This window comes from Podarcis tiliguerta (assembly GCF_965153285.1).
Source record: "Podarcis tiliguerta genome assembly, chromosome: 3".
In the NCBI taxonomy this organism is placed as follows: Eukaryota; Metazoa; Chordata; class Lepidosauria; order Squamata; family Lacertidae; genus Podarcis; species Podarcis tiliguerta.
Genome location: NC_139536.1, coordinates 95,093,269 through 95,106,801, shown reverse-complemented (window position 1 = coordinate 95,106,801; position 13,533 = coordinate 95,093,269). Strand labels below are relative to the sequence as shown.

The following is a 13,533-nucleotide window of genomic DNA, read 5'->3' as shown; positions in this document are numbered from 1 at the left end:
GCTGGTAACCTGTTGTCCATGCTCTGGGTTACTGCAATGTGTTCCCCGTTGGGCAGCCCCCGAAGTGGGACTGGAAGATGCAGCTGGTGCACAACAGTGGCAGCTCAGCTGCTCATTAGGGAAGGATATTCCCAACACACTACCCTACTTTGGAAATAATTGCACTGGCTGCCAATTAGCTACTAAGTTCAAGGCACTGAGTTTGATGGGCAGGGCTTTATAAAGTTCACTGGCGTCTCACATAATTGGGGACAAGGTGGTAACCAGCAGCACACCGCAGCACAACTGCAAAGGGGCCGAAAGACGATCACTCACTGCTTTTCTCTGAAACAGATCTTGGAGACAGGACTGGAACCGCTGTAAAACAGTGCCTCCAATAACTATCCCACTCACTCAGCTCAGAAGGATACTATGGTCAATGGTATCAAAAGCAGATGGAAGACCAAGAAAGAATGAGAGAGTCACACTCCCCCTGTCCTCCTGATAAAGGTCATCCATTAGGGCAACAAAAGCTGATTCTGTCCCATAACCAGGCCTGAACCCAAATTACCATTTAACTTTTCTACATTTAAGTGATGGCTATTTCTGAGATCAGTTTTGCATCTGCCCCCTTTTTGCATTCATTTCCCACACCAATCTGCAATTTTAAAAAACACTGCAGAAAGTAAAATTATTTTTGTATGTATTTGTTCTCTTTGTGTGTTTGTGTGCATTGTACCCTAAAATATACATTTCCAAATGCATTTCAGGCTTCTCTTGAAGATCTCTTTTGCCAATAGGTCTTTGCAGCTGAATGATATAATTTGTATTATTTTTAAAGGTGTTTTATGTCCTATTGTTGTGCACCACCCTAATACATTATGATTTGGCATAACAGAAATGCTTCTGTTCATTTATTTGTAAATAAACTGCAACCCATCAGGATCCAGAGCAAACTTGTCTGAAGTGCTGAATGCTATTTAAAATACAGTAGTCTCTCCTCCAATATAATGATTTCCCGCCTATTTTTGCCTGATCATGCTCCAAATATCTTTCTACAATAAACCCTCACAATGCTGTTAAATTGAGGTGACACTGGAATCACTGAGAAATGAGCCAATGTAGTAGGATAACATTAATGAAACAAGCATTTCAAGGGGTTGGACTAGATGACTCTTAGGGTCCCTTCCAATTCTACATTTCCATGATTCTATAAATCAGGCATAGACAAACTCTGCCCTCCAGATGTTTTGGGACTACAACTCCCATCATCCCTAGCTAGTAGGACCAGTGGTCAGGGATGATGGGAACTGTAGTCCCAAAAACACCTGGAGGGCCGAGTTTGCCTATGCCTGCTATAAGTATTTCCCAAAAGAAGGGGGAAATCCAGAGGGATGTCAGTTAACATCCCAATCCAATCCGTTTTAATCAAAATCTCTAAAGTGTCTTCATTTTTTAATATAATGCAGCTATGATATTTGCTTTTGAAGGCTGTTTTCCATGCTAGGCATCATAGAGCACCAGCTTCAATTCCCCTAGATTCTGCTAGAGATGGTTCGGGGGTTTTTGCTAGAAAAATATGAGTACAAGTACATGCATGACATACGAAAAGCCTTGCATGCTTAAAGCCACGTATGTTTGAATCTTTGCATTCAAGTGGGCATCGTTTTGTGTTATTTGCTGCAAACTAATTACTATGCTAGATGTAGTGGAAAGAGGATGGGTTAAAGGGATATAACTGTTCTTTTCAAAAAAAGGGGGCACGATAACAGGCTTCCGCAAAGTCTTTATGAATGCTTTGCCGTCAAGCAGACTACAATTCATGCATTATATGCTGCAATGCAGCATTAATTTATGTGCTGAGAGTTTTATCCATTTTCACCCCTTGTACATTTTTAATGTGACTGTTTGATAACACAGTTTTGGGGTGTTTTCCTAGCCATTCCTACAAAGAATAGCTTTTTCTCAAAATGTGTCAGGACTGTGGTTTTTTCCAGTAAACATCTGCCGGTACCTCTTTATTTCTCTCTTTTTGGCCAGTTAGATCTCCATATGAAATGCTTCACATCCAAAGCATCAAACGGAATGAACAGATGTTGTAAATGTCCACAACAGGATAAAAACACCCTTACCTAAAAGAACAATTAGCTACTTTATGTTGATGCTGCAGTTAAGATAATCAGATGTTAGCTATTCATTTTAAACACACCCACACCCACCAAAAACCATACCTTCATAAGCTTTTTACTAAAGGAAAACAACATGCATGAATAAGGTATCAGGGGGTCTAATTAAACTTCATAGGAAGTAACACTGGGAATCATTGCAGACTCTGGATACCATCTTTGTATACTTGGACAACTGAACTATAAATATTGTATGTTTAATATTCTTTTGGAGTCATTGTCAAAAGATACTGAATAACACCCAACATTGTGCAATCAGAGTAGGACTTTCCCTTTGCTCATACCTGCAGAAGCATCACTCCGCCCCAAAAGGTGAGCACCCACTTAGATATTATCCATTACCTTGAAAACCCTGACCAACAGCACAATTATAACAGGAAAATCCTAGGTATGTCTATTCAAAGTAAGTACCAGTGACTTCCCCCCAAGTAAGATCATAGCTGTCAACTTTCAGATTTGAAAATAAGGGATCAGCAGCCTCACCTGTCCCAGGGACAGTCTACAGGATATCTAACAATCCAGGATAGCAGCGGGAAGCAGTGGAAAACGGCGGTGGAATAAGGGAACTTCCCGCAAAAAAGGGGAAGGTTGACAGCTATGGGTTAGATGGGTATAGCATTGCATCCTAAACAGAGGTCTACTGGATCCCAGTATCTGATTAGGAAAGGGCTTTTTACAAGAGCTGATGGGATCACAAAAATGTCGTGATTAGCTGGGGCAGTATTTGTATGTCCTTTACGGATGCTTTAAATAATTGCATAGTGTGCTTTTGCCCTTTTTTACATTGGTTGTAATCAGTACCACTAACTAGAGACAACCAGAAGATGAGCAAGTTGTTGTGTTTTACTGTCCTAACTAAAGAAAAATGACAGAGGCAAGTATTCAAGAATTATATTCAGACCTCCCTATCCATCAAGCTAATCCTCTGACAATATAACAAATGGAACACATTTGTGGTTTAAATACGGGTTATTATAATAAAAGCGAAATGATGCCATATGGTCTTAAATCTTTGTAACAAGCAGTTTAACAATTATAGGCAGTGCAATATCAGTATCTCTTGCAATTTTGTGTTAGCAATTTCCCACATTTTATAGTTTGAGGATGTGGCCAGAAACCAGCCATCGTGCAACATTGCAGGGGAAAATGTACTTATTGACAGCGATGCTTCTGAAATTCTCGTCTGTTTTTCTGGTCTAATTTAAGCATTCCAAATGATTTGGTCTGATTTTCAAAGTAGATTCAATGCATCAGGAACCCTCAACTTTTTAAACCTCATTTAAAAAACTTTTTACAAATCTAGCACATGCCTAGCTTTTCATAATTTTTGGCACCTTCTTTCATTTGTGACATTTCCCTCTTCTGTGCTGCTGATGCATGGGGGGGAAAGGGGGGAATCAGATTTGGCATGATTGCTAAGTATGATTACATCAAAATTATTTCTGTTGGGCATTTCACTGAAGCACACATGCACTTGTTCCAGGGTCCCCGGTGAGAAAATGATGCTGTGTGCAAATGAATGAGTAATATAGATCTGCAGGGCTCCCACTGTCGGTCCTGAAGATGGATCTGTGCAACTTCATGGAATCTCCATAACCAGCAGAGGAAAACTTCTGCTTCTGTGTGCTGGGGTTGGGGGCGGTTGTAGCCATAAAATATAGTCAATAAACTAGTACATCAAACACATTTCTAAGTAGGGTTGTTCTTCGGTTGATGTAAATGTCTGTAGCTCTACTGAACTGCTGAGTTATTGTCGTGAAGAACAAAGTTTATATTGCATGTTAGAAATATTAACTGGAAAGGGTGCCAACACCGGAATAAGGTTTTAAATGTTTTCGATATACAATATAGAACAAAATGATCGCAGAATGGAACCAGGGTCTTAAATAATTCCACCTAATCACTGTTATACACCAGTATGCTTCTCTGGGCTCCTTTGGGAGGTAGAGTGGGATATAAATTTAATAAATAAATTGATAATGTTATACTAAGATACTTGCCCCAAATATGGACTTCAGTGTAACATTAGAATTACTGAACTAATGGCAGGAAATGTTTTAAAACCACGGCCTGGTTCAGATACAAGAGAGTTATAACCAGCATTAGCTTTGCTTCTTTCCTTTCCAGCACTTTTGTGCATCAGAAGAGGAGATTAGAAACATCTGCCTGCTGTTTTGGTCGCACCACAGACTTCTTCCATGTAGATGAAGGGAAAAGAAGTGTGCAGTCCCAAGATTTCTCATAGCTCATTCACATAATGGAGAACCATGGTTTCCCATTATATAGCATTACACACGGACAAACCCCAAGACCTTTTGAAATAAACAGGCGCCTTTTCCCCACCCTTCCAAATGGATCCACCAATGAATTTAACTGTAACTGCAAGTCCTGTTTATTTTTATTTTTAGCACACTTTTGAAATACTAGAGCTTTAGCAGGTCATTCGTGGGAAGGAAAAGAATTTTTCAGTGCTGCATGAACAGTGAGCTTCTGTGCCTTGATTATGTAAGTCAGGTTCTCTTGGTTGACCTTACTGATTATAGAAGCAAAGAATCAGAGAGCTATGCAGTGAAGGACATTGGTCATAAGAGAAATACTATTCAGGAAATACAGCCATTGTTCTTAAATTTTCATGAAGATGTCAGGGGCATTTTTTTAAAAAAAATCTGATGTTCTCTGATTAACGACAATATTCTGCCTTTTGTGAAAGTAGCTGGCCACATCTACAAGCTTTTGTATAAATTACCTTCTGTAAGGATTTGCTCTTGGCTATAAAACCCAATTTCATGAAATGTGACATGTAATTAGCATACAAAACCTGAACAGATCTTCTTTTAAGTGAACATTAAGAATTTTTGTTTCCACTCACCTCCATGGTATCACTATCTTCATGGGTCTTTCCCTGATTTCTTGATTGCTCTCTCCTAAATGTTTTGTGACTCTCCTGCTTCTTCCTCTCCGCACTGGCCTGCCTTTCCTAATATGCTGTCTTGGGACTTTAATCTGCTATGATTTCAGTTTATATGTACATACATACTGACTACTCTCAGATCTCGTTCAGAGCTTCCAAGTTTAGCCGACAGTAACTCCCCACAAGCGAAGTGGCAAAGACAAAATTCTTAAGGCTTTCCACCCAAATTCTCTTTCTGCAGCCTGGCATTTTCAGAGATTTGCACAGAGCCTTACAGATACATACTCACCTTTGGTTTCTCACATTCTTCCTCTCCACATATCTAGGTATCTAGGCCCCTGCCTCTTCAGCATATTCACAAAATGTCATATCCTTCATGTCTAAATCATCATCACTAGTGCTGTGATTCTCTCTCCCAACAATCTTGCTACAACCTTTACCTGGTGATTGTCCCATCAAGCCATCTGTTAACATTTTCACTCTGATGAGGCCATCCCGTTTTGTCCCTGTGCTGGTTCTCTGGTTTCCCTGAAATAATCTCTCCCTCCCCATCTCCCCTTTCCTTCTCCATTTAATGTGAGTTTATACACTTCCCTGCCAATGCATGTGTGGAATTTGATAAACAGTCGTCGTTTTCTGAGCTGAAAGGGTATTTTAAAGGTGCATATAACAGGAATCAGATTCCCTTACACAGATGTAACCACACACAGGCCCAGTTCACATGCAACAACAGAAACCAGAAACTTCTGTTTCGATTTTAGATTAACCACAGTTTAGCATTACACACAAAGCCTAAACTGTGGAGAACCTTAATTATGGTGAGCGAAACAAGGTAGCTGCTAACTCATGGTTTGAAGTTGGCTTGTTTCCACTAACTATATTTAAGACTAACATTGGTTTTGTCTGGGGTCAGCTATCTTGCAGAGCTGTGGTTAGTCAAAAATGGAAGGGAAAGACTCAGATGTTGCGGCTCAAGGGTTACTGTGGCTTGTTCTCGTAACACTAAGCCACAGTTTAGTGTTATCTGTGAGCACAATGCAGTGTTTTCCTTCATGTTGTGGAAGTGGGGATTATTGGGTTGAATTTGTCTTTGGTTTTTATTATGTATTTTGTGTTTTTTTTATATTGAAATTTGGGGTTGTAAACCACCCTGAGATCTACAGCTATAAGGCAGCATACAAATTTAACAAACAAACAAACAATTTCAGAACAAAACCAATACAGTGGTACCTCGGTTTAAGAACAGTCCGGTTTAAGAATGATTTGGTTTACAAACTCCACAAAACCGGAAATAGTGTCTTGGTTTGAGAACTTTACCTCGGTCTAAGAATGGAATCCGAACGGTGGAAGGGCACTGGCGGCGGGAGGCCTCATTGGGGAAAGCGCACCTTGGTTTAAGAACGCTTTTGGTTTAAAAACGGACTTCCAGAACGGATTAAGTTCTTAAACCAAGGTACCACTGTACCTGCTTTAGAGTGTCCCTCCGTGTGATGAGCTTTGCACCTGAACTCTATTAAATGGTGCAAGGAGGATTCCCCATGCTTTTCAATAAAATAGGTCTGTGGCTCTGTGGGGCTTTCCCCATTCTCATCCCCCCCCCCATCTATTCTTAAGACATACAAAACTTACCTCTAATCTGCGCTGAATCCGAAATCAGCACAATTACAGTTAGTAACAGGCAGGGCAGCCAGTTGTAATGAAAGAGGTATTCTGTTTTGACCTCTTTGCATGTCAGGCCATTTCCCACTGAAGACTTCTATAAGAACCAAAACAATGGTTCCTATATAATTGCCACAAACAACAGTGCGATTAATATAATGTGTTTAGGCGTTCTGGCCCTTTTCAATATTTTATTTTGATTCTTGTGGAATTAATATTAAAACGACTATCTTGAATATTCATGTATGTGTCCATATGTGTGTATGTGTATACAGGGGTGGGTGGGTGGTTGTGGGTGCGTTCACCCACCCACATATCGTTTACTAGGCAGCAGGCAAATATTAATGAAACCTGCATCCAGTTAATTCCAGAAGGAATTTGGTTTGTGTATTATTATTATTATTATTAGTAGTAGTAGTAGTAGTAGTAATAATTTATTATTTATACCCCTCCCATCTGGCTGGGTCCCCCCAGCCACTCTGGGCGGCTTCCAACAAAACGCTAAAATACAATAACCTATTAAACATTAAAAGCTTCCCTAAACAGGGCTGCCTTCAGATGTCTTCTAAAGGTTTGGTAGTTATTTTTCTCTTTGACATCTGGTGGGAGGGCGTTCGACAGGGCGGGCAACACTACCGAGAAGGCCCTCTGCCTGGTTCCCTGTAACTTGGCTTCTTGCAATGAGGGAACCGCCAGAAGGCCCTCGGTGCTGGACCTCAGTGTCTGGGCAGAACGATGGAGGTGGAGATGCTCCTTCAGGTATACTGGACCGAGGCCGTTTAGGGCTTTAAAGGTCAGCACCAACACTTTGAATTGTGCTCGGAAACATACTGGGAGCCAGTACAGGTCTTTCAAGACCAGTGTTATATGGTCTCGGCGGCCGCTCCCAGTCACCAGTCTAGCTGCTGCATTCTGGATTAATTGTAGTTTCCGGGTCACCTTCAAAGGTAGCCCCACATAAAGCTTTACATCTGCATTTTGATAGACACTATATAGAATGTTGTCATTTTCTTGCTCTCAGGCAGGCCTTTTTTCCAGGGATAACTCACAGGAACTCAGTTCCAGCGCCTCTCAGGTGGGCGTCATTGCCATTCTAAGAGAACAAGGGAGGTATTCATGGTGGGTTCTGACACCCCTTTTTCTAGAAAAATAGCACCAGGCATATTGCAGGTAATAAGACATGCAGGATGTTAACACAAGCATACATACACACACAAACTCACAAGCACAGTGTAACACACATGTGCAACACATAATCCGCTCTAATGGCAACTTTACCTGAAAATGCATTCCCTGTTAGAGAATCCAAACCTAAAAATTAAAGCAGCAGAGGAAAAGGAAAAGAACACAAAAAAACCTTTAGCACTAGTTTGAATCCAATAAGAACTTCTGTCATGGCAAATCATAATCAGCGTGTGAAATGGGTAAGAAACTGAACTGCAATTATCTGGATCAATACACTGTAAGTTATACATTCAGCAAAAAAAAAAAAATATGAATTTTTAAAAAAGCCAATATGATCACTTTCACAATAGGTATTTAAAGAAGCCTTGCAATGGTTTCTTCAGTCATTATCCTGGCCAACTTTTTGAGATAGGTCACAGTTATTCTCAAACTACAGATGAAGAAGTTAAACTGCCCAATGCTGTCCAGTTGCTGTATTTGAACCCAATTCTTCCTGGTGCAAGTCCAATGTAACAGCCAGGCAGTGGTTCATACAGTTTCTTTTAGAAAAGCATTGCATGTAGTAAATGAGGGTTATTTGGTTTCTATTTGTAAAAATAAATTTACAGTCAACTGTAGCAAGAAGCTCAAGCCAGTATACAGAAAACAAAACACCACAAAAGAATAAGAGGATCAAAACAAAACATTAAAAAACAAGAAGAGCAGCGTTAAAGCAATCAGTCGAAGATTAAAAACCAATAAATGCCAAATAGAATACAATTTTTTCTGCCGGCATAAATATATATATATCATTCCTAAATTGTCAGGGTATTCATATTAACCCCCAACTCTGTTCTGCTCTGTTGCATGGATTCAGTTGTTGAAATATTCATATCCCACCTCGCCCACCTTATATTATACTGAACATAATGTTCTTCCACATTAAACAGGTCAAAACTGGCAGGTTCAGTGCTATGTATTCTGAGACCTCGGAGCAGGTAGAAGAAACTTAGCCAAACCAATCATTCATGACTTACCAGCAAAAGAGGCCCTGACTCAGAAGTTTGACCCAGCTTGGTCCTTATCCTTCACTGCTCACACACCTTAAAGTTATGCAGAGGGGTAGAGTTTCCTCTACCCACTCTGATGTCTTCTACCGAGTGGAATGGGGCTTATACCCAGGTAAGTGGATATGACTGCAGCCAAAATTATGTAAAATAGATGAAGCAAAGGTGATTACATATTGAGGGGCAGTGCTGCATATTTGGATAGTACAGGAGTTATGCAAGATCATTTCCCTCCTACCCCATCAATGACTGCAGACTGCTATTAGTTCCATCAGCGGGGTCAGAGAAGTGGAGAATCAACTGTACTATTTGTGGCACCCAGGAAGATGTCAATTTGGTCAAATGTTAAATGATGCCTTGAAAGACTAATTTGTTGCTGGTTTGTACAATAATCAGATTCTGGAAAAAGTTACTAGCTGTCTCAATACAAACCCTCAACAGCAGTTGCCAGTTGTGCTATAGAACTGCAAATAAAGATTTGGGTTGGGGGTTGTTTTGCATGTTTCCTTGTAAATCATGCCTTAAGAAAGCTTTTACTTTAAAGGGAAAGGTATTGTCAGGGGTTCAGGAGCAGAGGCACAGGAAATGGAGAGCGAGGGGGAGGAGTCCGAAGGAAATGTCAGCGATGACAGCGGTCCGAGGTCTCTGAGTCTTTCCAGCGAATCGGAAGATTCACAGAAAGAGGCTCCCATGGTCAGGGCAAGGGGGGTGCCAAGGGGGACACCCCAGGAAGAAGGGGCCAGAGGGGACTCAGAGAGCAGCAGCTGGAAATCAGGACCAGCGTCCACACCAGAGCGCAGTAGGGGGGAGGAGTCCCAGGCATCGGGATCAGGCGGCGCGCTGCCAGCAGAAGGACAGGAGACAGGACTGGCCACGCCTACATCGGGGAGTGAGGAAACGGTCGAGAGGAAGGTTGAAGGCTGGGCGCGCGCGCCAAGTTCAAATGTACAGGAGGGCGGCGCAGTTGGCAGCCCGGATAGGGAGCCAGGTCCCAAAGCCCGCCGAAGAGAGAGGGAGGAGTCAGGGGGGTCAACGTCTGCGTCGGAAGAATCCAGGAAGGAAGGGACCCCGGGGGGTAGCAGGACCCAGAGGAGAAAGGAGAGACGGAAGAGGTGGAGTAAGGCTAGAATCTTAAACTGGTGTACAGGGGGCGGAGATTCAGATGGAGCTTCGCCGGTCTAAACCCTAGACGTAGAGCTGGGGCGCTCCGGTTTGAAAATGGAAACTGTACTTCAATAAAGACTTTTGTACATTACTACCGGCTAGCGTTGGTCCTCTGTGAGCTGGGACCTGGAGCCTTAAAACAAACAGAACCAGCAAACAGGAATTCCTTAATCAGCAGAAGCCTGGGAAAAGATTGTGTTCATATTATTTGTGCTGGGAGGGACTGATGAGCCTGGCAAACTTGCGGACAATGCCAGGCGGCAAGGCACACAATAATGCACCACATGTGGCACCTCAATCCATGACAGCAGCTGGGCATCAGAGAAGAAGGAGCTTAGGTGTTGAATAGGGAAATGGAAGTGATCAAGTTCCTGCCTTACATATGGAGTAAGGGAAAGCAGTAGGGTTGCGCTCCTGATTGAAGGAGTTACCATATCAACCAGGTGAATAGTGGATCCAGTGATACTGTGGGGAGATGCGACGACAATGAATATTCCTCTCCATTCACCCCGATTTGACTGTGGGGTCTTTATACATCATTCTTGTTGATCATTTGTTCACTCCAATGCTTTTCAGTGCATTTCCATGTCACTTTCCTTACTGCAGAAAGCTATTTCTTTTTCAAAGTGGATTTGTTGCATTAGGGAGACAACGCTTTTAGTGCATTTTCATTGTGCAAAGCTAAATTTTCTGGTATGTGCTTGAATCCCATCTGAAAAATTCTGTTAGTATGGAGGCACTGTGAACCTTCCTATCTTCAGATATCGCAGTTCTGTGAGGCTATTTAAGTGGAAACTGGAATGTTTCTTATTTCACGAGACAAGAGGAGTAGAAGACCAATCTGTTATCTCAGTCATGTCCATGAAGGCATGCTTGCTGAAGTAAAGTCCAACCCTGGCAAGAATGGAGGACTCCTGCTGGGTTGTCAAATTGCATAATGCCTGTATGTAGTATCACCCTATAAGGTAACTTTAACCAGACTTGCACAACTTCCTCATAAGAAGTCACCAGAAGCCCACAATCCCAACATATTCACACTCCTGTCTCAGCGACATCTACGCTGGCTTGGTCATGTCCACAGAATGGGAGATGGCAGGGTCCCCAAGGATGTGCTCTATGGGGAGCTGGCTTCTGGCACCAGGCCCACTGGCAGACCAACTCTATGTTACAAATATGTCTGCAAACATGACATTAAGGCTGGCAATATCAACCCTGCCATGTGGGAAACCCAATGACCTCAGTGCCTGGAGACAGGCAGTCAAGTCGTGTATCCATGGCAGTGACCAGAGGAGTGTTGGTGTACCGTGCTGGGTTTCATAACCAACTTGGGAAAACACCAGGCAGCTGTGTTCTTCCCCCTCAAGTGCCCCTCGGGATGATCCATCACTTCTCTGTCCCGATTAGCTTCTGCGACATTTATCCGAAGATATGTGCACACAATACTGTAGCAGAGTCCAAGCAGAAACTAGGCATAGAGGTGTGGAATCTCAGCTAATTTATTATGTACAAGATCTAGTGTTACAGAACAAAGGAAACATGGCTCTTCTCTCCATCTTCTCCGGGAGAGAACAGAAAAAAAGCAAAAGTACAACATAATGGAACTGAACTTCCGTTCTCATGACTCCAATAGTATGGAATGTCAAGACAGACATATGATGAAAACAATCACACATCAGCAGTGGAGAGAATGAAATCCCAACAAGGAAGAATACACTTGTTGTTGTTGTTGTTTAGTCGTTTAGTCGTGTCCGACTCTTCGTGACCCCATGGACCAGAGCACACCAGGCACTCCTCTCTTCCACTGCCTCCCGCAGTTTGGTCAAACTCATGCTGGTAGCTTCGAGAACACTGTCCAACCATCTCATCCTCTGTCATCCCCTTCTCCTTGTGCCCTCAATATTTCCCAACATCAGGGTCTTTTCCAGGGAGTCTTCTCTTCTCATGAGGTGGCCAAAGTATTGGAGCCTCAGCTTCAGGATCTGTCCTTCCAGTGAGTACTCAGGGCTGATTTCCTTAAGAATGGAGAGGTTTGATCTTGCAGTCCATGGGACTCTCAAGAGTCTCCTCCAGCACCATAATTCAAAAAGGAATCACACTACTAGTAGCTAAATAATATGAGGGCCCATAGCTCCGTGTTTATGACCTCCCAGGCTCCATCCCTGACCTCTCTAATGGAAGTTCCTACATCAGAAGGGCTAGGAAAGACCAATATTTGGACAGCAGCTACCTAAGAGAGCAGGAAATATTGTGCATGGTGTCATGCAGAAGGGAAAATGCATGGGTTGTTGTCAGCACACAAGCATGTAGTGTTAGCATCCCATGATCCATTTGCCTTTCTGTATAGAGTGCCAACATGCAAACTCTACATATGGTACGTGCACCAGGGATCTGGTTTAAATTTGATGTTGGCTGCCTAGAATCCCACATGAGTAAAGTTTGTTTGTTTATTTGTTTACACCTGCTGGAACATTTTAAACAAGACTTGCAGCACCTGCCTACCAGCTATAATGACGAAATAAATATAAGTGCAGAGGGGAGGGGGAGCAAAAAAGAGAGAGACTGGTATGTGCAGGTTCTGAAGAGCAATGTAGCCGAAGCACTTGATTTTAGTGAGTGTCAAGATAAAGTAGCTCTAGTTTGTTTTACTACATGCATAGTTAATGTGAACACCTGCATTTTTCTTTCTCCTTGTAGCCAAGTCTAATGTTGGGCTGGGGTGTGTGTGTGTGGATAGGTTGGTGGTCACTTTTACTGCAAATCTCCCATGCAAAGAATGAATTGGCCTTAGTTCGTTCAAAGCAGCTGAGCCTACGTGGTGTACTGGGCCCACAAATCAGGCTACTGCCTCTTATTACTTTCACAAGCACAAAAGGATGCCATTTGACACCGCGTGAGGAGGGCAGTGGAAAGTTTTTCCTTAAATAAAGATAAATACAGCTTGCTGCAGTTCCCAGCTAGACGTCAGTATATACAATTACCGCAGTTAACAACGGAATGAAATCTCTGCTGTGTGACTATATATTAAGTGTTTGCTTTGGGGATTCTAGCAGCTTCCCTTGAGAGCCGAGGACCAGGAGAACCAGCAATATTACTTGTTATTAAGCAAAATCTCTGAATTTGTTGAGCTGCTGCTCAATTAAGCCAACATCATCAGGTACAATACAAGCCCCCGCATTTCATTTTGGCTAATACATGACTGTAGTTAAGCACCAGCCACTACGTTCCTTGCAGGAGGAGAGGGAAGAGAGAAGAATAAAGTTGCAAACAGTAAGAGGGCTTCCTGTTTCAGCAAACAACCCATCCCTTCACAGCATGGATGTTATGGCCGTGGATGTAATTAGCCACCAGTTGTAAGAAGTTCATATTACAACAACATCATAACCAACAGCAAAAACTGCTGCAG

The 13,533-nt window shown here is 42.4% G+C and overlaps 1 protein-coding gene across 12 annotated transcripts in view; it reads right to left on the bottom strand.

Moving 5' to 3' along the window:
- Positions 1 to 13,533, bottom strand: part of DLGAP2 (DLG associated protein 2) — a 391,216-nt gene that overhangs the window by 148,646 nt on the left and 229,037 nt on the right. For 7 of the 12 annotated variants that reach the window (XM_083431533.1, XM_083431526.1, XM_083431535.1 and 4 more), the window contains one exon: positions 8,014 to 8,046. The exons of the other annotated variants lie outside the window; for them this stretch is intronic. In XM_083431533.1, the coding sequence (XP_083287659.1) occupies positions 8,014 to 8,046 (33 nt within the window). The remainder of the gene's footprint in view (positions 1 to 8,013; positions 8,047 to 13,533) is intronic. 12 annotated transcript variants of the gene reach the window in all.